Genomic DNA, 26,141 nt, shown 5'->3' with positions numbered 1-26,141 from the left:
CCCCAAGAGCCCGGGGTGGGGGGGCGGCAGGGAGGGCCGCATCCTGCGTCCCCAGGTTATTGCTGGTCAGGTCCCATCCTGCTCTGGTGAAAAAGCGGAGGGGGAAGAAGCCAAAAAAAAATTTCAATCCCGCTGCAAAGCACTGGCGAGCTCATCATCACCTGGACGGTACCTGGTGGCACCCACCTTTGGGGCACGGAGGAGATGGTGGCATCGCCCCAGGACCATGGGTGCTGCAGGGTGTGTGTGTGGGGGGGGTGGGGCGCAGGCACCTGGTCGAAAGGCAAAGTCTGGATAAGGCAAAAAAAAACTGAAATCAAGAACAGCGACTGCCCCCAAACCAGGCGCTTTGCCACCCACCACTGACGTGCCAGTGGCCCTTGGTGCCGGGGCTGGCCCCGGGTACTGCAAGGATGAGCTTGGGGACAAGGACACTGTCATAGGGCTGTGCTCTCTGATTCCTCCTCCTCCTCCTCCTGCCGGGTGGCCAGGCCCAGCCCCGAGAGTCTCTGGGGTGCCTCTGGCAGCTCCCGGCACAGGGCAGCATCCGGGGAGATGTGGAGTGGGGGAACCTCAAACCGGAGCAGACCTGTGGGAGGGTAGAGTGTTGGGGCATGCCGTGGCAGGGGCTCAGTGGTGGGACACAGGCTCATGCCACCACCAGTGATGTCACCACCCATCCCTGCTCTGTGCTGGAGCCTGCGACACCAGCCCCAATGCCCCCCCTGCTCCCACACGCTGCCCGTGCCCCATGCCACCCTGCTGTTCTCACACCCAGTGCAGGTGACACTGCTGTCTCCACTCCCAAGGGACAGAGCAACCCACAGGGTGAGGCAGGCGGCATCACTGCCATCATGGGTAAACAGCCTGTGTACATAGGGCTCCGCTGCCTGAGGCCCCCACAACAGGCAGCAGCTCCCATGGATGTGCGGCGGAGAGGCCGCAGATGTGCCCAGGTGCAAGGCCAGGGCGCAAGGCGGGGGCTGCACCGGCCTGGGTGCCATGCTGGCATGCAATGCCACTGCCACATCCTGTGTTCCTCCGGCCCCTGCGTCCCCAGGTGCCCCCGGTGCCACTCAGCACTTCCAAAGCATCGCTCTGTCCCCCTCAAACACCGCGGCTCCCACTGCTGGGGGACACTGACAGAACCTAGGGGCAGGGCAGTGGGACAGCAGGGGCAGAGCCCATGGAGCTTCCAAGGGACGATGCCACCTTCCTGGGAATAGTTCTGGGAACATGGCCGCCTTCCTGGGGACACCATCACCTTCCCGAGGATGTTGCCACCTTCCCGAGTACACTGTCACCTTCCTGTGGTCACCACCACGTTCCTGGGGACAATTCCACTGTTCCAGGGACACTGCCACCTTCTCGGGAACACCCCAACCTTTGTGACCACACTGACACCTCTCTGGAGATGTCACCTTCCCGAGGCTGCGGACACTTTCGGGTGACGGCTCCACATTCCCGAGGGCATCACCGCCTCCCGAGGGCAGTGCACCTCTGCCCGCCACTGTCACCTTCCCGGGGACAGTTCTGCCTCTCGGGGACACCGTCCCCCTCCCGGGGGCACTGCCACCTTCTCAGGGACTTCGCCGCCCCTCCGAGCGCATCCCCACCTTCCCAGGGATGTCGGCAGCCTCTCGGGGCCGCCGCCCCCAGCCCCCGCGACACAAGCAGCCGCGTCCCCCCCCGCCCCGGTCCTTGCGCCGCTGCCACCAGCAGAGCCCCGTCCCGCCGGGCTGGCCCCGTTACCTGTCAGCGCGCCGTCCCCGGGGCCCGTGGCGTCCAGGCGGGGCAGCTCCGGGGGCTGGGGGGGCCCGGGGGCAGCCGGGGGGGGCTGGGGCGGGGGGGGCAGCGTGGGGCGCGGCCGCGGCTTGGGGGTAGGGCGGGACTTGTGGGCGGCGCCGGCTGGGGCGGGCAAGAGGGGGGGCGGAGGAGGAGGAGGCGGCGGGGAGGGTTGGCCGGCGGGCAGACAGGGGCCTGGGCCCAGGGGGGCGGCGGGGCTGTAGGGAGAGGGGGTGCTGGGGGGTGTGGGGGAGAGGCTGGCGGGGGAGGGCTGCCCGCCCCCCTGCTCCCCCACGGCCGCCCGGGGCGGGATGGGCGCCAGCTTCTTGGCCACTGCGAGACAGAGACAAGGGGGAGGGGGGGGTGAGGGGGTCGTCAGGGTGCTGGGGGGCGGGGGGGGGGCGCTTCACGCCGAGCGGGGACCCCCCCGCCGCCCCCGGTCCCGCTCCTACCTTTGCGCGGGGCGTGGGGGCTCTGCTCGGCGGGCCCAGGGGGGGCGGCGACCGGCTGCTGCCCGGTGCCCGGCCCGGGGCTGCCTCGGGGCTGCCCGGCCCCGGGGGAGGGCTCCTCGGGTTTTAAAGTGCTGGGGGCGAGGGGGGGGAGAGGGGGGACGTGAAATGAGGAGAGAGAAAAAAGAGAAGGGGGTAAAGAAAAAAGGAAATTATAAGGAAAAAACAGTAACAACTACAAATGAAACCGAAAAATAACAAAACAAAACAAAATTTATAAAAATAAAACCTCAAAGCATTAAAACCTCCCAAACTAGAATAAAAGAGTAAAAAAAAGTTTCAAATCATAAAAATACAATAAATAATAATAAACATTAAAACCAGCGAGAAGGAAGGAGAAGGGAGAGCGGTCAGGTCCGTCCCGCCCCCCGCCCGCCCCTCCCGCAGTCCTCCGCGCATCCCCGCAGGCAGCGGCGCGGAGCGCAGCCCCCGGGCCGGGCTGGCGGGGCCGAGGTTTAACGCCCGTTCACAGCCCCCCGCCTGCCCGCGGGACCCACGGTCCCCCCCCGGGACAGCGGTGACGGGGCCACCGACACCACCCCCACCCCCCCTCCCAGTTTCGGGGCTCCCCGTGGTTACCTCGCCGGGCCGGGTCCTGCGGCTCGGGCGGGCGGGCGGCTGCCCCGGGGGAGCGGCGGGGCTGCGGGGCGGGGGGGGCCACCGGCGGGGAGCCCGTGTTGGGGCCAGCGCCATGGGGTGAAGGAGCAACGGAGGGAGCAGGGCATGGCGCCAGGGTGAGGGGCGAGCAGCCAGGAGGAGGAGCAGGGCCGGGGAGGAAGGCTCGGGCTGCAGCCCGGCCAGAGGGGCTGCATCCAGGGATGGGGACGGGGGCAGGAACCGGGGGACAGGGGGACCCGCTCGTCCTCGGGGCGGGGGGGGCTTGAGCCGCCATCCAGGCAGGCAGACACCAGGTGACCCCTGCTGCAAAATGTCCAGAAACACCATCAAAAACGGCAAAAAAGGAAAAAGGAAGGAAACAGACACAAAAAGAGCAGAAATGCTGGCGATGGGGGTGGAGGTCACAGGGGAGCGTGGCAGCGGACCCCTCCCAGTGCCAAAGCCCACCCACCTCATTCCACCACAGGAGGATCTGCCCTGCAACACGACCCACCCAGGGCCGCTGCCATCCCCACCCGTGGGTACATCCTGGGGCAGAGAGCATCTCAGAGGCGGCTGCAACACTCAGCCCCCTTTTTGGGGACAGAAAAGTAGAATTTCGGTGCTTACTCCCACCTGGGCTGTGCATGTTAAAGTCAGCACAGACCCTCAGCAGAGGAAGGGTGCTGGGGACCCCTGGCTCCTCTGGGCTTCTCCTTGCACCTCCAGCCCAAGTTTCATTACAGCTCAGCGACACCCACTGCAACCTGGGCAAGAACAGCAGGAAAATGCCTGACAGCAGCAGGGTTGCCACAGGGTGGGCAGGATGGGGATGCTGCAGTGACTGCAGGGACGCTGAGCACCCTCTGCTCCTGCCATACCCTGGCTGCTGCTCCTCTCCTAGGGATGCTGAGCATCCTCTCTCGCTGCCTCTGGCGTGGTGGCCATGGGGTTGTTTTGCTGCTGGATTCACGCACGGGGAGGATGCTCGGGCTGGGGACACGGGGGTGCCGGAGGCCTTACCTTGACCGTTCGGCTCCTGGGGGGAAGCCGAAGCTGGTGGGCAGCGGGGAAGGGGAAGCTGAAATATCCAGCGAATGCTCAGGAATGGGCGAGTGGGGGGTGGCGGGAAGATCGGTGGGCGGTGCGGGGGGCTGAGCGGCCGGTGGGGTGGAGGATGCCTTGCGCACCGCTGTGGTGCCTCGGCGAGCCACCCACGAGGTGTCCATCACCCTGACGCCCATGCTAGGGGGGGACACAGAGAGAGGCTGTCAGCACTCACCCAGCGCCAGGGGAGCACCAGTGTTGTGGCTCTTTTGGGGTGCCTGGTCCCTACAAACACTTCTTCCTCCGGGAAGCTGCTGGGATGAACCTCCATGGCAACAGGGCAAGGACAGTAGTGTGGCATGTGCTTGTCACCCACAGGCCACCTCTCTCTTCCCCAGGCACCAGCAGGCACCAGCATCCTCCTAGCATCTTCCCAGCACCATCCCAGCATCCTCCCAGCACTTTCCCAGCACGGCTGGATACAGTACCTTTGGATTTTCCTAAGGCTGCATGGGCAGAAACACACGATCATTAGTGTAAAACCCCCCTAAAACTTGACAGTGCACAGGGTGAGGGCTCGCTGGCTGGAAAAGGAACTGCGGGGGTTGAGGGGCTTCGAGAGAGGAGATGGGGAATCATGGTGGGGACCAGGCTACGCCGGTGATGAGGGAGCTTGGTATGGTTTGTGGAGATGAAGAGCCCTGGGGATGTTTTCTGGAGACAACCTGACTGGCTGCCAGCCCCTGAGGGACCCAGAGGGGCACACACAGGCTGGGAGTGAGGAGCTTTCTCCTGGAGCAAAGCCCACAGACCTTGGGAACACCAGGGCACTCAACCCCATCGCAGCACAGCTGCAGTGCCATGCCAGGGGCCACCTTGCTTTCCTCTCCGGCGGGCTGGGGACAGGCATCAAGCCCCAGGCTCATGTGTGCGTGCCCAGCATGGAGCAGAGGTTCCTCCCACCTCAGGACCACCCATCCTCCACCCACTCAGCTACACCCCGCCTTGGGGGTGGCCATGCCACCACCTCCCTCTCCCCAACCCCTGCCACCGCAAAGACCCTACCCATCCTTCTTGTAAAACTCCAGCATCATGTTGTCCGTGGCCACACTGAGGGGCCGCCGTGCCTGGTCATGCTGCCGGCGGTCGGCATGGTCCATGTCCGGCGAGGGCATGGAGCTGTAGTTGGCATTGTGGTTGACATGCATGGGGCTGCCGTAGTTGCCGGTCACATTGAATTCTATGTCTGGAGGAGGGAAAGGGGAGGGATGACATGACACATTGGGTTGTGTCCTCAGTGACAGGAGGGGTGGGAGGCAGTGGTACTGCAGGGATGCTCTGGTGGGGTCCTGGAGTGGCTGGATTGGGTGAAGAGTCTCGCCAGGGAGGGCTGGGGGATCCCACAACGCCCATCCTCCCACGGCCATGGGGCACAGCCTACCTCCAGGGAAGAACCAGTCGGCGTGCTGGATGAGCGGCTCGATGATGCCCACAATCTGCAGCGAGACAGTTGTCATCATCTCTGTCATGTTCCTGCAAGGCAGCAGGCAGCAGCTCAGCAAAGCCACCACAGTCCAGCCTTAGTCCTGGTGGGGTCTTGGCACCAGGCACCCTTCCCCCGCTCCCCCAGCATCCCTCTGGTGTGCTTGCTTCCCACCCGGACACTTTACCTGTCCGCCTGCGGCCAGAGGAGGTTGGGCCCCAGCACGATGGCCACATTGCTCGGTGTCATTTTATTTGTGTCCTGGTACTCCGTCAGCTTGGCCAGGAATTTTATCAGGTACCTGGAAGGCAGAGCCAAGCCACGGGGGTAAAAGGATTGCCCCCTCCCCGTCCCCTCCCTGGGCGCCGTGTCCCCCACGCTCACCTGATGTTGTTGTAGTTGGCTTTGGGCAGCTTCTCACAGGCACCCCAGAGAGCCTGCAGCCGCTTCTCCTGCTCCAGGATGCTGCGGGAGGTGGGTGAGAGGGTCATCCCCTATCCCCACATCACCCCAGGACTTTCGAAACCCCCAGAGGACCATGTGAGACCCCCTGTTTACCCCATGTAAACAGAGCCAGGGAAAGCTGGCTTCAGGCTGGGTGCTGGCCCTGTCCCCACCTCTGGGCAGCACCCCCACCCCCCCCTCCCCAGGTTTGGGGATGTGTTCACTTTGAAAGGGGAAATTACTGCAAATAGCCCCCCCTAAAAAAAAAAAACAACCTGCTCCCCTGCGTGTCACCCTCAGGGACTGTCCCCTCTGCTGAGTCACCCCCCACCCCGCACTCCAGCACAGTGGGGACCATCCACCATGGAGGTGTTTCCCACCCTAAAACGTGATGCTCCTTCTCCCACCTCCCTGTCCCATTGCTCTCCAGGCCAAACACCGCCCATTGGGGACCAGGCATACTGGTGCCCCATCAGCTGGCCCAATCCTGCTGGGTTGTGGGGGGTTCACGGTGCAGAGCACCTCAGCAAAGCTGGTGAGAGCTCCCTTGTCCAGCTGCCCCCCAGGGTTTGCACACTGGCACCCAAGAGCTTGTCAAGAGATGCTGGGAGAGCTCATTCTCCTGACTGTGCTGTAGACCACAGTGGGGACATCAGGCTTGGGGAACATCAAAGCCACTGCTGCTGCTGGGACCCACAATGCTCAGTGAGCATCACAGGAACCCTCCTGGCTCTCTGAGCCCGGAGGAAACACCCCATCACATGCTGTGAGCTATGTCAGAAGTAGCTTGTGACCCCCGAACCATCCATGGGGACCTAAGGTGCCACCACCCGTGCCACAGAGGGATGGGAGAGATGCCCCAGACCCACTTGGAAGCCTGGATCCACTCCTCATACAGCTCGAATGTCATGAGGGGCTCCGGCAGCTCACGCAGGTAGGACTTGAGGGCTCCTGCAGCACACAAGGGACATGGGGCTCAGCACTGCAGGAGGTCCCATGGGTGGCACTGCCCACCAGCCACCAAGCGGTTTCGCTCCCAGCCGCTTTGACTCACATCTGTCCCCACCAACATGTCCCAAAGCAACCCTTAGCTCCCAAGGCTGTAGCACCCCATGACCACCAGCAACTACCTTGCCACCTCTGCTTAGTCCCTCCCAGCACCTCCCTGATTCCCGCCACCCTTTTTGCCTCCACCAGGCATTCACCCACCTCTCCATCACTTGTTTGCGCTGGGAAAAGGTTCCCATTGGAGGTGATGCCTCATTCAATCAGAGGAAACCAGGGTACAATCTTGCACTCACCGTAGAGCCCAGCCCATGAGGCAGACAGCTGACTGGCACTTAAACTCAATTAATGCTTACGAGCAGCCCCATGGGCTTGGACCTGTGCTTGGAGAGGGCAACCTGTGTCAGTGCATGGTCACCCATGCAAAGTGTCTCTGATGGTCAGAGGGAACCTCCCATGGCTCCACTGGTGCCTGCTGCCTCTGGTCCGGGTGCTGGGCTCCACTGGGAAGAGCTCTGTCTTCTTTGCACCACTACTGCCCCTCACCCCCTCCCCAGTATTTATACCCATCAACAAGATCCCCGAGCCATCTCCTCTCCAGCCTGAACCAGCCCATCTCTCGGGGCCTCCCTTCATGGAAGAAAAGCTTGAGGCCCTTCATCATCTTCCTGGCCTTTCACTGGAGATTTCAGTGTGTCCAGGGCCTATCCTGTAGTGCCCAGAGCTGTAGCCAGCACCCCAGGGGTGGCAGCACCAGTGCTGGGCAGGATCATGTCCCATGACCTGCTGGCATCACTCCTCCCAGCACAGCCCAAGACACTATTTGCCTTCACGGTGCTGGCCCATGGTCAGCTTGGTGTCCTCCAGGTCCCAGGGGCCACCTCTGCCAAGCTGCTTTCCAGACCACGGTGCTCCCCCCCAGGGTCAAGATTTGCTCTTCCCCTTGCTGACCTTCCCTAGGTCTCTCAGCCCGTTTCTCCAACCCAGCCAGGTCCCTCGGGACAGCAGCACAAGGGGACAGCAGCATGATCCCCTGGTGCCTCAGCTGCTCCTCCCCATTTGGTGCCAGCTTGCTGAGGATGCGCCCTGCCCCATCCCCAGGTCATCAATGGCAACGTTAAACCAGAGCAGACACAGTCCTGGCCTGTGGGCTAGTTACTGGCCTCCAAGGAGACTTCACACTGCTGATGACCAGGTTCTGGGTGCCCATGGCTGGCGCTGAGGGGCTGGCTGGGCCACCCTGCTCGCCCCCAACCTCCCCAGCCCAGGGCAGCTTCTACCTGCAATGGCGTGTGGGTCAGCCGAGTACTCCTGCACATCCACCACGCAGCAGTCCAGGGCAGCCTTGAGCTTCTTTAGCTTGGAGGCGGAGGGAGCCACTCGGAAGAGACCCTTGGCAGAGGACACAGGAGAGTGTCAGACGAGCTTTGGGGCCAGGTGTGTCCCCAAAGCCCCACGGCTCCTCGTCCCCGCCCCGGAGCCACCCACATCTCCTTCCATCATGCCCAACTGAGGGCGGTAGGAGATGGGACCCACCTCCTCCTGCATGCCACACTCCAGCAGCATCGTCACGCATGCCTCCACCGGGAAGGCGATCTCCCGCCCGCTGACAGCCAGGTGCTCCTCCAAGGGCTTCCCAAAGGAGGGCTTCTCCATCCACGCCTCTGTGACGGGCAGAGAGGGTGAGAGGAGGGGGAGGACATGGCAGGGACTGTGCCAGGTCCATCATCCCCTCCCCAAAAGCCCCTCGGATCACAGTGTTTCGGCAGCAAAATACTCCATTTGGGTGTTGCTAAAACAACGGGACCCCGCACCTCTGCCCTGGGCGGCTCGGGAAGTGCTTTTTAAAGATGAAATCCAAACAAAATGTTTTCCAATCATCACATAGGACATTTCAAAGGGGCTGGACAACGTTTTCCGGGGGGATCAATCACAGGCAAACCTTTGCAATATATTCCCCCTTCTTCCATCACAGTTTGAGGCAGGAATATTTTGTGGGATCAAGAGAAAAAAATAAAATACAAATCACTCCCTGGCCCGCTGCAGCCAGGGCAGCACCCCGAGCCCTGCCCCGGGGAATGTGGGCCACCGCACTGCGCTGTCCCTGATCTCCATTTCCCAGCCCAGTTCCTGTGCAGGCTGCCACCGCGAAGTGAAGCCCTGAGACCCCCCCTCCTTGGTGCTGGGTTCCCACCTCCGGCGCTATGCTCAATGGGGATATTCAGGCAGGTTTCCCGTCCCCCCGTCAGGAAGCTGGCCACATCCTGCCCCTCAAACCACCCCGCAACCAAGTGGGATGGGGATGCTCCCTCCACTGCAGCACCAGGGCGGGCAGGAGGCAGACAGAGGGAGCGAAGGGAGGATGCTCAGCCACAAACAGCACCACGTCACACCACGGGGTCCTGCCACAGCCAGCGCATCGCCACAGCAAAGCACAGCTCTGTCGTGACACAGAGCCCTGGGCATCGTGTGCAGGAGCAGGACAGGCCCAGGGGACACTTACCCTGCTGGGCTTTAATTTGAGGCAAGACGTTCTGCAAAAGCGCCAAGGATTTCCGATGGTACTCTGCCTGCACCTCAATCAGCTGCGGGGACACACAGCACCGGCTGTCACCCCTGCGGCTGGGGCTGGCGCCAGAGGGGTGTGCAGGGACGGGCGGCACTTACGGTTTGAAAATAGTTTGCATAGTCTACTTCTTTGGCCACAAAGTTGTACATGTCAGCAGAGAGCTGGTCCTGCAGAGAGCAGAGAATTTGTTGCTATTCCACTCGTGCTGCCCTGATGCCCCTGTCCCATGGGACAGGATTTTAAAGGCTACACTGGGTTCTGGCTGTGTTCCTGGAGAAAACAGCTGGGATCTGAGACACACACCCAGCTCTATCTCCTGCCTGAAACCTGGGACACAGCTGTGCCCAGCCCTTTGCACTTTCTGTCTCAGGGGAACTTAAAGCCACACTAAACTGCCTGTGGGTTTTATTGCTGAATCCCGCAGCCCTGGGGACGCTGGCAGCTTGGACACCTCTCCCACCCAATGGGTTGTGCTCCTGAGGGATGGCAGAGGGTGACACCCAGTGGGACACGTGCAGGCTTGGCACGTGTCAAAGCTTCCTGCAGGTCTCCGTGCTGGTGCTGAGCATACTCGGTGCTGAGCTCGCTGGCTCCTGCTCGGAGGGGTCCCCCTGGGAATGGGACACTCTCCAGCCCCAGCAGGATATGGAGGATGGGGACAGAGGCACCAGGGACATTCTGCTTGGCTGGTGAGCATCCCCCACTGCCACCAGGCTGCATCTGGGCAGGGGGACCAGCCCAAGGAGGGTTTATAATGGGAAATGGGTGAAGAAGGGGCTAAGAAGGGGTTTCCTGTGGTTCCTGGGATACTGAGGTCCCGCTACGCCAACAAGGATGGATCCTCCTGGGACCCCCCCCCATACCCTGCAAATCTCCACTCTGTTGGCTGCCTCCTCCATCTCCTCCCTGAGAGCGTCGGCCTTGGCGCCCGAAGGCTGCAGGTTGCTGGCCAAACCCGAGGACTTCACCGACTGCTGCCACCTGCAGAGAGAAGCAGAGCTGTCATGATGGGGACAGGGACCAGTAGATCCCAGCAGACATGGGGGGCAGTTCAGGGAATCCCCCTTAGCCAAAGCTACCATGGTCCCCATGGCTGAGCACTGTGAAGACGGTCCCAGCCCTCGGTGGGCTCCAGCACCCATACCCAGCCCCAAATGTCCCCAGTCCCCATGGTTGGGCTCTAATTAAACACTTATTTTCAGCAAGAGAATGAGTTTTATTCCCATAGGAGGAGAGAAGGAAGCAATGAGAGAGTCTAAACGTGATGCCGGGGACTACGGACACCTCCCAGACCTTTCCCTGCAACATGCCATGGTGTGGTGTGGGACTTGGCCCACTCTGGGTATTTTTAAATGGCTGCAAACAGCCCTGGGAAAAACCCAAAGTGCAGCTTGCCAGGTCCTACCACAGTGTCTGGGCACGGGGCAGTCCCTAAGGACACCCCGCATCCACCCCGGCAGCGGCAGCACACGGTGCTCTGCCATCACGTAGAGACTCACCGAGAGAAGGAAAAGAGGAAAAGAATAAAGGTTTGTGCCAGAAAACAAATACTCTGTTCTGTAGGGGACAGGAAAGGGAAAGGGAGAGGGAGGAAGGGAAGGAGAGAGAGGGAAAGGATTCTGCAGGCAGGAGTCAAAGTCGTGGCTTGTTGTCAAGGAACATGGTGATGTGTCCCAGACTTACTGTCCCAAGGGAGCCACGGTACCAGGGCTCTGGGATGTGCCTACCAAATGCTTGGGAATTTGGATTTTTTTTTTAAAAAGCAGCTCTGAAGCTGCTCCTACCGTGTCCTGGAGGAGTCCATGTCCAGCACGAGCTTCGCTAAGTGCTTCCTCTGCTTTTGGATATTCGGGATTTCCACCTGCAGCAACGCACCGTAACAGGAAGAGATGAACATTCCTGGAGAGGTCGTACTGGCTGTGATACTGGGGGTTTGGGCTTTGTCCAAGTGGGGCGGGCAAGGATGCAGCTCCTTATTCTAACATCGTTAGGGTGATGGCATCGGTCATCCTTCCTGTCCCCACCTGGGCTGTGCCATCACCCGCCAGCCCCAGCCACGCAACCCCCATCCCTGAGGAGCATCTGGGGAGCCGGATGGCGGCAGGAAAAGGGCTGGCGGGGATGGCAGCGCAAAGCCTCCCATGTGCAGGCACTGCCTGCTCGAGGATTTGGTACCGGCTGGAAGCCCCAGCACCGGCAGTGCGACTGCGCTCTCTCTTCTGATGGGGAAGGTAAAATCTGAACCAAGCCCAGGATGTTTTGCTAGATGTAAAACAGGGGAAAAAGTGTTGGGTTGAAAAGTTAGAGCAAAGGGGGAAAGGAGGGAGAAAAATCTCAGATAACAAAGGTATGTCTTTGGGGCTGGGAAAATGGGTGGGAAGTAGGAGTGTTAACGGCTCTGTCTTCAGGAAAGGCAGAAACGCACAAGAGCTGCAAGAGCAGGAGAAAGAGCCCAGCGGGATCACAGCCCCAGCTGGACATGCAAATGGTGCCTGCAAAACAGCAATTAGCAAACGTCTCAAAGAGAGAAGGTCTGTCCCAGGGGCCAGGAACAAAAAGCACTGTGAAGCAGTGAAATCTGCACTGCCCTGGGCTTGCTTCAGATGCGGGTCCCCAGCATGGTGACACCCTGACGTGGTGACATCCCCACGCACTGCTCACCTCCGCCAGCACGAAGAGGGGCTCGATGACATCCCTCTCCACCTGCAGCTCAAAGTGGATTAGCTCCTGAGCCAGCTTGTCCTCCGCCTCCCCACACAGCCGCAGCATCTTCCTGCAAGGACACCGGCAGGGTTGGGCACCGCAGGGGGGTGATGGGCAGCACCCATGGGGGTGGGAGACCATCACCCAAGCCCCTTGGGGGTCTTGACAGCAGCGTGGGACAGCCCTCCCTTGGCAGAGGGCTGGGGGGAGGGCAGCAGCTTGGGGACCACGGGCACCCTGGGGGTAGGGAAATCTCCTCTTCTACCGTCCCAGTCACCGGTGGAAGCTGCATGGGATTCCTTAAGACACACATGTAAATAGTTTACACTGCCATGACTAGAGGGCCCCAGCTCATCACAAAGAGCAGAAGAATAAAGGAAACCAATGGAATACCAAGAGGACATGAGCATCCCAGCCTCCCCCCACCCCTGCTGGGATACCCCCTCCCTGTTACCCAGCATCTCAGCTCAGGGACTACCACAGTTCCCAGCATCTGAGCACCAGGTTGCACCTGGCACCCCTTACCCCAGCAGGGAGTCATCGCCCAGCACTGCCGATCCCTCCATCAAGCACTGCGCCAGCGTTGTCAGCGGCAGCTTCTTCTGCAGAGAGAGGGCTGCGTTTCCCACCACGCCGGTGCCACTGCCACCGGCTGCCCACCCGGCATCCCCTGAGCCCTGTCAAAGCCTCACCGAGCGCTTGTCGGCATCCACGCCTTGCTGGCCCTGCAGACATGCTGTCAGCTTCTTGTGGGTGCTGTGGGAGACCTGCTTCACCAGCTCCAGGCGCTTCTCCACCTGCGGATACAGTGGTGCCCATCATCGGGGTACCCTGCCTGGTCCAGCACCCGCCACACAAAGGACCATAAGGGACTTCTTGCTTTTCAGACCAAGAGATTTCCACTGCTGCTGTGTGGGATGCAAGAGCCCCGGAGCCAGGGATGCTTTAAGCAGGACATGGTTTCACCAGGCTGATGCTGTCCCACCTTAGCCCTCCCAAGAAAGGCTGAGGGCCAGATCCTGACGAGTCTCCAAAGGGCGAGGGCAGGAGGTGTCTGTCCCCAACCCTGCCCTGCCACAAACCAAACTGGCTGCGGCTCCAACCCAGGGCTGCAAGTTGCTTTACTTGCCTCCGCACTGATTAAATGAAGAATTTCATTCCAAAAGTCAGCAAGATGAGTCATTAAATGTAAGCAAACAAGATCTGCTGAAAACCATAGCTGAGAGAGACTCGAGGAAAACATGGGAATATCCAAATTTTGGGAATTAATATGGGAAAGGAGAATTATGCCCTAAAGCTCATCATCTTGGGAAATGGTTTGGGGAAAATAAAGAACTACTACTCCCTGCCCAGGAGAAGTGCTGAGCCTGCAGTGAGTCCTCAAGGCCAGAGGCACCTCACGGGAGCCTGGCACTTGAGCTGAGCTGCCCTCCACCACTACAGTGATACTGATATGACTAATAATGTATATGCATAACATCTATTTATTAAAAAATTAATAAACTCTGTGATGTCTGGCTGAGGTAGAGCAGTCTGCCATCCCTGCAGGATAGACATGCTCTTTCCAACATCTGCACAGACACATCTCTGTGTATATATATTATATATATATATATATATGTTCATGTATAGGTTGCAAGGAAGGGATATGATGTCCAGAAGGACACATACCTGGCTGTACACCCATCTAGACGAGCCAAACTGGAGATAATTAGATATGACAACTGGAAAAGTTTGGGGTTCTCCACTCATCCCCAGACACAACACAACTGACTCTTCAGAGGCGCCTGGACAGGGCAGCACCGATTGCTCTCTCCACTGAATTATCTCCAGCACATGCAAACCTGCCGTGTGAAGCTGCCGAAGCCAGGCATGCCATCGACAGTTTGGCTTACTGATGCCTGAGTTATGAGTGATGATTTAGAGAAAGTGTGAGTTAGAAACCTCAGGAATTCAGTGATGGATGCGTGAGTTTGCATCCCTTTGCCTGCACTGTTAACCCCTGGCATGCAGGCATCCCTGCGCTCCAGGAGCGCAGAGCTCTGAGATGCGATGTCCCTGAGAGACCGTGACCAGACATCCGAGCCAATGCTCCACCCCACCCCGGGAGGCTTTTGGCACAGGCTGCTCTGACGAAGCCCCACATCCCATCAGCTCTGGGGACTGTCCCCTGCTGTCACACACCTGTTCCCAGGGTGGGTTTTGCAGCAGACAAGGGAGACAGAGGTGCCTGCAATCCTGCTGCCCATCTCAGGTTGCTGTCCTGGCAGGGGTGAGACTGGATCCGCTTCCAGCTGACCTGAAAACCAGGCTGGGAAAGGGCAGGGAGGGAGGCGATGCTGCTTCCCACATCTCCAACCCCTCCTCCTCCTCCTGCCAGCCCATCTCACCGCTGCAGGACACCACAGCACTGAACAGCACAATACTGCTGCTGCACCCAGCACTCACAGGGGCGTTCCTGGGCACCCACTGGCACCCTGGGTGCAGGCCAGAGCTGCTGCAGAGGACCTCACCTGTAGGAGATCTTCGCTCAAAACCTCCGTCTTCTCAGCCCTGCAAGACAGGAAAGAACACAAAGCGTTGGCGAAGGGTCCGGCACACGTGGCAGCACCAGGGCCACAGCTGAATGTGCTTTTCCATCAGGATGCAGCCAGTGATTCAAGGCTCTCTGGTCCCACGGACAACTGAGGGTCGTCTCCTGATCTCCCTTTTATTTTTCCATTATTCCCAGCAAAACAGGGACGTTGAATTTTCAGGAGGATACAGCTGGTGTTGCAGAGGGAGGCCGTGTGTCTATGCACAAAAGCAGTTCCCGGGGCCGTGTCAGGCTCCAGCACATCCTCAGCATGGCGGATTTCAACCCGTTCGCACGACTGAGCCTCATCGGTCTGACACAGCTGACAATCTGTGGCGGCAGCCGCTGCCCGGGGCTTCACTGTGACATTCCCCACTCTCTGCTCAGCAGAGGCAGATCTACTGCCCCAGAACTCATGCTGCCCACTGTCTTTGCTAGTGAGGAATGCCAGGGACATGGGAGGAGACACAAACCCACTGCAGACCCTCCTTGTCCACAGCGTCGCTGCGAGCACAGCCCCCGCTCCTCACCGCACCTGCTCGGGCTTATTTAAACCATCACACATGGGATGATTTATTCTCTTTCTTAGGGGGTTGTTTTCCAACTTGAGAGCATCATCTCACTTTGAAAGATGACCTCTGTCAAGATGCGCTTGGGCAGAGTTGCAGTGTAGCCAATTAGTCCCAAAAGGTCCGTTAATGAACAACAAAAGCTCAGTGCCCTCATCCTTCTTAAAAAAAAAAAAACAAACCCCCAAACCTTTATTGAGGAACAACCCGAGCTCTGGTTGCTTTCTGCTCTCCAAGGGGGTTCCTCAGCTTTGAGAGACACTGAGTGAAGTGCTGAAAAAGAGGAAATAAGGACTATGCACGGGCAGAACACCGTTCAGAGCGCAAGCCAGGGCAGCGCTTGGTCCACAGGCTCATTGCAAACACTCCACAGACATTAAAAAGTGTGAATTAATGACATTAAATCTGGTTTGTGTATGAAAGGTCTCCCACTGTCTGATTGAAATTGGTTTTAAAAATGAAAAAAAAATAAAAACCCAAACCCAAACCACTACCCCCCCCCCTTTTTTTTTTCAAAGGGGATATAAAGGGATGCCTCACAGTATCTTCTCTGGGAAACACAAATGATGAGCTGGCTGGCTGTGAGCAAGGGCTCTGCTCTCCTGCAAACCCCCTTCGCTATCGCTTACGGACAGGGAAGGGAAACACTGCAGAATCAGCACAAACAGGGGAAGAAAGCAGCAAATACGCACTGGCAGTGGCACAGACACAGCGGCTGTCCCCGCTTCCTCCCCTCCCTGGCCCAGGATATATTTAGCATCCCAAAGGAGTAGGAGGTGTCAGGGATACAGGCGAGCATCGTGTGCCCACGTGCATGCACCGTTGGTGCACATCCCCACCGCTTGCTTCACACCCCTGAAACAATTTCCTGACTTGGAAAAGGCTGGGGGAGAGAGGAGTCCCTCCTGTCCTCACACCACTAGGAAAATCCGGTGATGCTTTCTGTAGATTTTCTCCTCTTCCAGCTGATGGATGGGTTTTCATGACCCAGGCTGCAGGACCAGCAGGTCTCTCCCAGCAGCCTCCAACCAAGACGTGTTACGCTCTGACACGCAATTCGGAAGCTGAAAATGACGTTTTAAACAGGAGAACAAAAGAAAGTATGACCTCGCTCTGCTCTGAAGCTCACCCTTAGTGTGAGAAACCTCAGCAGCTTTAACAGAGAGCATCCTCCAGCCACCGCCCTGGCACAGCCATCCCCACCAGCCCTGCCACATCCTGGGGTGCTGAGGCAGGTCGCAGAGCCTGCCAGCGATTTGTGTGGCTTCAAAAAGGTGGCCAGGGGGAAAGGCTGCAGCGCTTTACGGGTCTGAACAACCAAAGAGGCTGCTGGAGCCAGTCAACATAGCTGCTGGGCGGCTTGGCAGAGCGATGGGGTAAAATGTGCCCCCAGAAGCCACCACGGGGGTTTGCAAAGCCAGAGCAGGGAACAAGTCTCCTACCTCAGGGCACCTGGAGCACACAGTCGATGCTGCCGGCAGCTGTCCCGGGACAGCAATGCAGTGGCAGCTCCATGCAATGAGGATCAGCAGCTGCAAGTGGGACGGATCCTGCTCCAGGGTGCACGGTCCTGCTGGCAGCACAGCTCCGCTGATGTCCTGCCATCCCACCTAGAGCTCCCAATGAGCTAAAAAGTGCAAGCAATTCCCCTCGCCTCTGTAGTTCCTCCAGAGCCTACAAATGATGTCCAGGAGCGCGGGAACTGAGCAGAGCCTCTAAATCCAAAGAAAGCCGAGCCCAAGCCGTTCTGCATGGCCATTTTACACATAAACCCAAAAAAACCACAACTGAACATCATCCTGCTCCACTGACATCACGCTGCATTACATCCCTGTGCTGCTAATGCCACCAGGAAAAATCCCATTACAGCTGTTATGTTTCTGAAGTCTCAGCCGAAAGTTAATATGGTTTTACAGGAGCTTATATGGTTTTATGAGGCATCCTGCAACCTGCAGCAAGCAACACCCAGTGGCAAAATGCACACCCTGCCAGGGAGCAGGCAGGGAGATGGAGACTCGCCAGCACACCCCAGGCTCCATCCTGCCTGCAGGAAATTTTTTGGGTGCTGAGCCCTGGCAGGCACTACAAGATGGTCAAAGAGACACCGGTCTCACCGTGGGCAGGCAGAGGGACGCAGCCTTCCATGTCCTGGGGGAGCTGAGGGAGCTACATCAGACCCCCTTCCTCGCACCCTGGCAGGGTTCAGGGCCCATCTGTGCTTACCTCATAACCCCGGACCCACGACGGACGCTTGAGGGTCTAACAGCCCTGGGAAGGTGCTACATGGTGGCTGGAGCATCCCTTGGCCATCACAGCAGGCAACTGGTGTTATCAACTAAACATCTCTCTGCACCAGTTTAAGCCAGTATCAGCTCTGGGCAATTCTTCTCTCATGTTCATTCTGACGGGGGTATTTCCATCCCCAGGTCTTGCAAGGTGGATGCAGCGGGGTTGCTGTGCTGGGATACAATCTCCTCTGGGAACCAGGGATAGCGGGTTTTGATGACGCAAGGTGGCCTCAGCAAACAGCAGTACCCAAAAGAGGGGTGTGGGGACCCCCCAATATCCCTCTCTGGTCCCTAATCCCCCCAGACTTCATGCTTTACAAGTAACACATATCCTGCGAGAGCATCCCTTGGAGAGGTAGACAGGAATGCTGGCTTTCAGCGCCTTCCTTTGTCCAAGTAAAAGCCTGCTCCTCCCCTTCCCCTCAAGATTTCCTCCCCAGAGCTGGTTTTCTCAGCAGAAACCAGGCACTCTGCAGCTCAGCCCGCACCCGGAACTCGCATCCCTGCAAACAGCTGGGAGAAAAGGGAAATTAATATGGAGTTAAAAGCAAACGAGCGGAGGACACAGCTACAATTTGGTCAGGCGTTCGCTTCCACAAAAACTAATTGCTGCCAGCACAAATCAACACCAATCAGGCAAATTAAGTTGATTTCAAAATAAATACTGCATGAGTTTCCAGTGTCCTGACCTGGAGAGCTACAGCAAAGCTGGTGGTTCCCTGGAGCATGTCCCCATACCAGGCATCTCCATCTAGCTGGACCACCCATCATCAGCACCCACCCTGTATCCCTGACACTGTTGCTTTCTGATGCTCAAACCACCCAAGACAAGGAGCTTCCGGCTGTAGATTTGACCCTGAGCCAGCAAAATTCAAAGCATGACAGGGATTTTGCAACAATATTCTCTCTGAATGGGAAAACCATCACTCCCAGCTGTCGGGCAACACTGCAAACAGCATGTGGACGGGCAGGAGCAAGGATGCATGTCCATGATGCCCCAGTGACCCCCTCACCCACACCTCCTGCACAAAACACTCCTTTTGTCCCCATCCCTGGCCATCCCCTTGCTGCAGTGTGTCTGCAAATATTCCGTTGCTATTTAATTAGTGATGCCGGCCGGTTCCCCTGATTTCTGTTTGCTCCAGCCTATAAATAGCCTCATGGCTGAGTGCAGTGAGAGGGAGGCACGAAAACCTGGCCAAGGTTGTCCTGGGCTGGGAGCGTTCACTCCCACGGATGGGTCTGTCCTGCCATCCCACGTGGGCTTGCGGATGGTTCCCGGCTCCATCCTGGTCCTGCCCCCATGGCCCCCCAGTGCCATCACACGTGCCTGGGAGCTGGTACCCGCAGGAGGATTCAAGGTCCTCAAGCCCCCACAGCTCAGATGTGAGGTTGGTAAGGTGGGGTTCAACCACAGAACTGAGCATCTGTCGCGTGTGCCGAAAGGAGGAGAAAGTGCCTCAGGTCTCGTCCAGGCAAACCCTGGAAATCGTCAGCATCGTGGTCCAGGCTGGATGCTGGCCCCAGGACAGCGCCATCCCCAGCTTCTGTCGCCATCTGAGGTCTCCTCACCATCGCATCCCCAGGCACAAGCAGCTCGTAACCAGGGCCCAGCCGAGGCCAGACAGAGCTGCGGATTTTTCCCAGTGCCTTTTCAGTAGGTGAGAAGTGAAACATCAAATATTTATATCCTCAAATCGCTGCTCAAATTCCCCAAGGAGACGACTCTGAGCTGCAACATCCAGCGAGACATGGTGAGACAGCTGCACTGGCGTCTCCTTCAGCGCATCCCAGGATGTCTGGCCCCGGTGAGGGACCTGGAGTGCCAGTGTCTGTGCCCCAAAGCCACGGCTATGGGCAGTGATGCGCATCCAGCAAGTGGACAGCAGGGCTCAGCCATGCCAGGCTGGAAAAGCAGGATGAAACAGGTGGGGAAGGCTGGTCCAGCTTTCCTCTGTCTTTCTGCCCACTGCTGGGAAAAGCAAAGGAATCAAAGCAAAACAGGGGACAGATTTTAAAGGCAGAAAAGTCTCTTTTCCTCATCTCCTGCCCCTTTCCTGGCTGCAAGCCCTCTGCATTGGTATCCCTTCACACAAGATGCATGGAGCCCTTTGCTCCTCTCTTCCCAGCACAGCCCCTGCAGAGGAAAACCCACCCCAGGGTCGCATCCTGACTGCATCTTGACTGCCTTTCGGTCTGGATTTTAAGATCACAGAGAGCCCTCTGTGAAGCACAGGGCCTACTAAGGCTGTTGGTCGCAGGACTAAGCCTCCAGCCTGCTCCATGAATATTTCAGTTTGTCAGCGCTGCTGCCTTTCCAGGAGGATAAAAATATCCCCAGGGCTGCAGGGATGCTGCCGGCACCATCCAAGGGACACAGCATCACTCGGCGAAGCCAAAAAGCCCAGGAGGGTCTGCTGATGGTGAGCCACTGGCACCCTGAAGTGCAGACATGGAACCCAGCTATTTAAGGCATGCTGTTCCCTCCTGCAAATCCCATCAGAACAATCCCAGGTGGTGCTTTTATTCCCTCTGTCCCTATTTTGCACACGCAGAATAAAATGTCCTTATTTCTTGCAGAATATTCTTGCTACATGCAGAATAAAACCCCAGTGTTTGAAGGCATCGTGTTTATGTGCAGACATGCTGGTACTTGGAAAAGCATCTGCCCCAAGAGCCAGCAAAGTGATGTTCACCCCAAAAAGCCACTGTGGATGGGGGATATAGCCTGGGGGTGCTCAGAAAGGACCAGGAGGAGGGGAAAAAAACCAACTCCGTTGCATTCTGCATGCGCCGCAAGCTTCTGCTTCATTCCTGATGGAAAAAAATTTAAAAAACACCAAACATATTGAGCTAATTCTGGAAAATTCATGGAACTGTTTTGCTGCTGGCACAAACACCACAGCATCTCATGCCCATTGCCCCGCCACCTCGAGGGTGTGAGCTCTCGCCTGCTCAGCCACTGATGAAACACTCAAACAAATAAAAATAAAATAATAAAACCACTTTGCAGAAAGTGTCTTCAAAATGTTTCACGGCCACTTTATTGATTTCTCTTCCCTTTTTGCACCCTGCGAGGTAAATATTACAGCCCCTTACAGACTGGGCACAGTAATGCTCCGTCAGGTCGGGTACCAAACGTGGGTCTGGGCTAGGATAAGCATCCCCAGTTCCATCTAATGAAACAGCCTAAGTAAAATAAAGCAAAGAAATAAATCAAATCAAGTAAATAACGTGGTCAGGGCACAGCAGAGTGTGGGCTGCTCTGGCTGGCCCCATCCGGACACTCTGGCACCCACAGGTGCTGCTGTCTTCCCGGTGAAGCCTCTCCAGGGGAGACAAAACACCAGGTTTCTAGTACTATTCCTTTTTTTTTTTTCTATTATTATTTTAACTGATTATTCCTTACACTCATTAATTTTTCTATGTATTATTCCATATTTCCATCTACTATTTCCTACTTTCATCTATTATTCCTCATTTCCAGTCAGCTGGAGAGGGCCACTCAGAGCTCTGCAGTGGGGAAGAGGGATAAAACATCAGCCCATACTCAAGACAGCAACCAGCTGAGCCAGGGTCAGGCAGAGGATGGTCCCCAAACTCCTGCCAAGCCCTGCATAGTCTCTAGCCACCCTATCCCGGTGCTGAGCAAAGAGGGGGCCATGTATCCCCACCGCATCCCCCTCCTTCCGTTAAAACCCAGCCTGAAGAGCTGGGCAGCACAGGCAGCACTGCAGGCAACAGACGTGCTGGGTACCAACAGAGCCTTCCATCACGAGCCGGCATCGCAGCGAACCCCTAAGAGGATTAGGGGTTTAGTGGCTCCAAGGCCCACGGCCGCCGTCCCTGCTCTGCAGGCTGCAAGTTGGGCGCTGCAGGGAGCCCAGCAGGGCCCCGTGCTCGCAAGGGATGTGGGAAGGAGGATGCTCGCCTCGGTGGCGGCACCATTTTGAAGCCGTGTATGTGTGTGCACAGTGCCTACCCAGCGATCGTGGGACCTGGAACTAACCTACCCGCACCTCCCCAAGCTGCAGGCAGGAGATGCGTCAAACCTCGGTGCATCTGGAGAGCAAAGGCCCCCACGCAGATGCGAGGAGAACATCACACACCCCAAAACAGCCTCCTCCTGCTGCTCCCCCGAGGGAGGCAAGCGCCAGCCTCCCAGCACTCCCATACTCTGCTCCCACACCACGTTCACTGCACCATGTTCCCCGTGCCACGCTCCTGCACCAGGGAACCTCCTCCACCGTGCTCCCACACCACATTCCCACACCACGTTCCCACACCACGTTCCCACGCCATGCTCCCACACCAGATTCCTGTAGCACACTTCCAAACTGCGCTCCTGTACCACATTCCCACACTGTGCCCCCACATGCCATTCCTGCATCACATTCCCACACTACACGTGCTCCTGCACCGTGCCCCGCGCCACGTTCCCGCGCCACGCTCCCATGCAGCCACCACACACCCCATGGCCAGCCCAGCCCCGTGCCCATGTGCCAGGGCTGTTGGTAGCACCGCGGCTGGGGCAGGAGCTGCCACCACCACCAGTCATCTCTGCCACAGCTGATCACACAGAGCCGGCAGAGCATCCCTCATCGCCATGGGGGACATAGCGAGGGGGGAAAAGGAGGAAAGGGGCTGCCAGCAAAACTCCAAGCCCAGGAAAGGTGCTGAACCTAATGTGCTGGCAGTGCCAGTGCCCCTGCACCGCACTGGGAAGGAAAGGGTAAATAAATCCCTGCCCGCCCCCCCAGCTGCAAAATCTCCAGGAATTACACAACAGCCACCACCAAACCCCAGGCCTGGCCACACATCAGGGCGCACAAGCATCCCCATGGGCACAGCCCCTCCTCCTGCACCCTGCCTGCCTCCCTGCCAGCCGGGACCACCCATGGGTGCTGGGGGCAGCAGGCCAGTGGGGCACCCCACAACATGAAGGCTGGGGTCCCCAGACAGTGGGGGTCCCTGCCGCAGCACCAGGACACAGGGCAGGAGCAGTGGGCAGGGGCAGGCAGGGAAGTGGTGGATAAAGGGGACAGGGGGAAAGCGGCGATTAACGAGTCGGGGGCGGGGGGGATGAGGCAAGGCATAGGCAGTGGGGCAGGCAGTGCAGGCAGGGAGCGGGCTGTGGGGCACAGTGTGGGCAGAGGGGTGGTCAGGGTGCAGGCAGAGTGTCAGCGGGATGTAGGCAGCAGAGCAGGAGGCATTCAGGGAGCAGGAAGGTCGAGGGCTGGGAGCACGGGCAGTGGGGCAGACAGGCTGGAAGCAGGGTGAGCAGAAACAGGAGCAATAGGAAGAGGGCAGTGAGCAGGCAGGGTACAGGAAGGGAGCAGTGGGGCTGACAGGAAGCATCCAAGTAGGTGGGCAGGGGATGGGCAGAGGGTGGGGGTGGAGGGAAGCAGGGTGCAACAAGATACAGAATCAGGGGCAGTGAGGCAGGCGGGGGAGCAGGGAGCAGTCAGGGGCAGGTAAGGAATGGGGCAAGTAGGGAGCGGGCATTGTGGAGTGGCAGTGGGTCTGACAGGACACCAGTGGGTACGGGATCCGGGCAGTGGGGCAGGCGGGGAGGGAACGGGGAGCAGGGACAGCGGGGCGGGCAGGCCACAGAGAGGGGATCGGGGCTGTGGGGCCGGCAGGGAGCGGGCAGGATGCTGGCAAGGTGCAGGATGGGCAGCGGGGCAGGCAGGGAGCGGGCAACACGCCAGCGGGGGGCTGGATCGGGGCGGTGGGGAGGGCAGGGAGCGGGCAAGGCCCGTCCCCACCCCCATCCCCATCTATCCCTATCCCCATCCCCATCCCTACCTGCCCACGGTCTGGTTGGCGAGCTGGCGCATGCGGTTGAATTGCTTCTTCATGGTGGCAGCGGCGCGGGCGCCCCTTACGCGGGCAGGGCGGGCGGGCAGAGCGGGGGGGCCGCGGGCCGCCCCTCCCGCATCCTCGCCCGGCGCGCAGCCGGGCCGGGCCGAGCCGAGCCGAGCGGGCCCGCCGCCCCTGCGGCTCCGCGCCTCCGCCTGCGCTCCGCGCCCCCCGCTCCGCTCCGCTCTGCACCGCCCCGCCCTCGGCCGCGGCGGCGCTGGGAAATGTAGTCCGGGGACGTCCGCCCCGGCGGGCTGTGCGGGGCCGGGGGCCTACTGGAGCGGGCCTGGCCCCGGGCATCCCCCCGGCATCCTCAGACATCCCCCCCGGCATCCCTTGGCTTGGCCCCAACGTGCTTTGGCATCCCTTTGCATCTCGCAGCATCCCTTCATATGGCCTCACTGTCCCTTGGCATCCCCCTGACATCACCTCAGCATCCCTTGGAATGGCCCCAGCAGCCCTTTGGCATCCCCTGGCATTCCTTGGCATCCTCCAGCATCCCCCCCACCATCCCCCATGCTCCCTGGAGCCCCTGGGATTTGGAGCTCTGAGGTCCATGGTAGGCTTCAACAGCATCTTGCTGCTGCACATCCCCAGCAGCACCAGATAAGCTGGGGCAGGATCCGGCCTGCAGCCTTCAGGGAGGGCAGCAGGAGCTGGTTTCAGCTTAGACAAGGCTGCAGTGGTGGTGGTGGGGGGGGACCTCGTTGCCCAGCTGCTCTGTGCTGCCCAGGCTCTGCAGACCCCAGGGGGTGAAAGTGGGGTGATGCTCACCCACACCATGATCCCCAGCCTGCCCAGGGCCTGCACAGTGCTGAGCCCTGAAAAGGCTACTCTGCTTACATTGGCATCACTCCCGGTTTGAAGGACACTTGATTGATTTAACTTCTCTGTAGCATCTTGGTGATCTGAGGGTATAGAATCACGATCATATATATATGTAGTGTAGTATAGGAATTGATCTGAGAGTATAGAATCACGATTATATATGTAGTGTGTAGTATAATTATGAAGAGCAACTCTCGCTCAGCTAGATAATTATGTGGAACAGCTTGTGAAGAAGAAGGGGAGTCTTTTTGTTTTTCCTTAGCAAAGGGATTATTTCTGAAGGCCTTGTACTATCTCGAGGAGAAGATAAAAGAGCGAGAACTCTAAGATGGAATAATGTCCATCCCGTTACCTCCTTATTAAAGAAAACAGGTGGCTGATAAAGGATGCGAATTGTGTTCGTAGACCTCGTTACTGGAGGAAAGCGGATAGTTAACAAGGCCATAAATTAGTTGAGACTGATAAGAACACTGCAAGCTTGCAAGATCAGCACATTCCAGGCGAGAGGTGAAAAGTACATCATGAGGAAGACTCGGGGCCTTCCTCCCAAGGACCACCAGAGACCCTTGCCCACAATTTTTGGAAGAAACTGCGCAATCGCAAAGGACTGATAAGCTAATTAGCATAAGAAGCGAGAGTAGGCGGGGTTAGGTAATGAATATGTATAGGCGTTAATTGAATATTCATTGTTTCATTGTATAAATATGGGACGGTTTTGTTACCCTAGGTGTGCACGTCTGTGGTGGAGCGATCCCCCGTGCAACTGCGCGCAATAAACATACCTACTTTATAACTTTCGAGTTATAGAGTCTATTTCCGTACGTCACAAACCGTCCTGGCTCTGCCACTCACCCAGCGGCTGGATGCTGGGGATGCTGCCCTGCTCTGCGCAGGGCATCCAGGTTCCTTCAAAGGAACGACACACAGTGTCCTCTGCTGAGGGTCCCCTTCCACTGCAGACTGGCATGAAATCAAACCTCTTCCCTCTCCTCCTCCGGGAGAAATCACTCCCTCTGCTGGGAACTGGCTTGTCACCAGGTCCGCCAAGGGCTGTGAGCACTCTCAGCCAGAGGTGTGGTGGCCGAGCCAGTGCCAGATGTGCTCATGTGCAGCCAGATGTGCTGGTGTTCAGAGCAAGATGTTCACAAGTATTGGAGTATCCCTGGGAAGAGTCAACCCCACACCCGCAACAATAGCAACACCAAAAAAACCCCCTCAAAACCCGAGTGGAACCCCAAAATATTTTACAAAAAAATACTGGGGTTTTTTTTTCCCCAGGACTGACCCATTTTCAATCAGAAAGGAGTGTGATGGAAGAATGTCACCTAACCGGATCCCAACAGGTACCTGACCAGCCCGTATGCCCTGCCTCAGTTTCCGTCCCCTCCTGGGTCACTGCACGGGTAAACGAGGCAGTGACAAAACAAGCAATGACCTAGCGGTGACATGCAAGGTTATACCAGGACGGTGACATCTTCTTCCATAATATGCCACCAAAAGGGAGCAGAGAGCAAAAAGTGTCTCAGGAACATGGTGGGGGGAGAGCCGCTACCTCCCCTGGCACGCCTGCTGAGTTTTGCAATGCTTCCAGTGCCCTGGGTCAACCCTTTGTGACCCGTGTTACAACACGGCGGTGCCAGGTACACACTTGGACAGGAGAAACCAGGATTTCCGTGTCACTGACCGCCCAGAGAATGGCAGGGGCACGCGCAGGGATGACCCTGAGGATGTGGGGAGGGCTGTGCCTATATAGGGTGCAAGAGAGGGAAGAGACAGTAGGTTTGGGCTCCTCTCTGCCCACTGCTTCATTGTGATTTTTATCCACAGGCAGGGAATTTCTTGATTTTATTTCCTCTGGCTGGCAGCGTGGGGTGAGG

At 58.2% G+C, this 26,141-nt stretch overlaps 1 protein-coding gene across 1 annotated transcript; it reads right to left on the bottom strand.

Moving 5' to 3' along the window:
• Positions 1-437: 437 nt before the first annotated feature.
• On the bottom strand, positions 438-23,435 carry ARHGAP44 (Rho GTPase activating protein 44; the record flags this gene model as incomplete). The annotated part of the gene is made up of 21 exons (XM_084273491.1): positions 438-589; positions 1,753-2,118; positions 2,238-2,368; positions 3,915-4,136; positions 4,427-4,444; positions 5,004-5,184; positions 5,380-5,471; positions 5,609-5,722; positions 5,806-5,886; positions 6,735-6,816; positions 8,151-8,262; positions 8,407-8,534; positions 9,374-9,455; positions 9,538-9,606; positions 10,303-10,420; positions 11,224-11,300; positions 12,101-12,212; positions 12,668-12,744; positions 12,835-12,939; positions 14,656-14,695; positions 23,383-23,435. The coding sequence occupies 21 exons, from the start codon at positions 23,433-23,435 to the stop codon at positions 438-440; spliced, it is 2,412 nt and encodes an 803-aa protein (XP_084129617.1).
• Between the last annotated feature and the right edge of the window lie 2,706 nt (positions 23,436-26,141).

Source organism: Gallinula chloropus, assembly GCF_964237585.1.
Source record: "Gallinula chloropus genome assembly, chromosome: 20".
Classification (NCBI taxonomy): Eukaryota; Metazoa; Chordata; class Aves; order Gruiformes; family Rallidae; genus Gallinula; species Gallinula chloropus.
The sequence above is the reverse complement of the archived record's forward strand: the minus strand, read 5'-3'. Positions and strand labels throughout refer to the sequence as shown.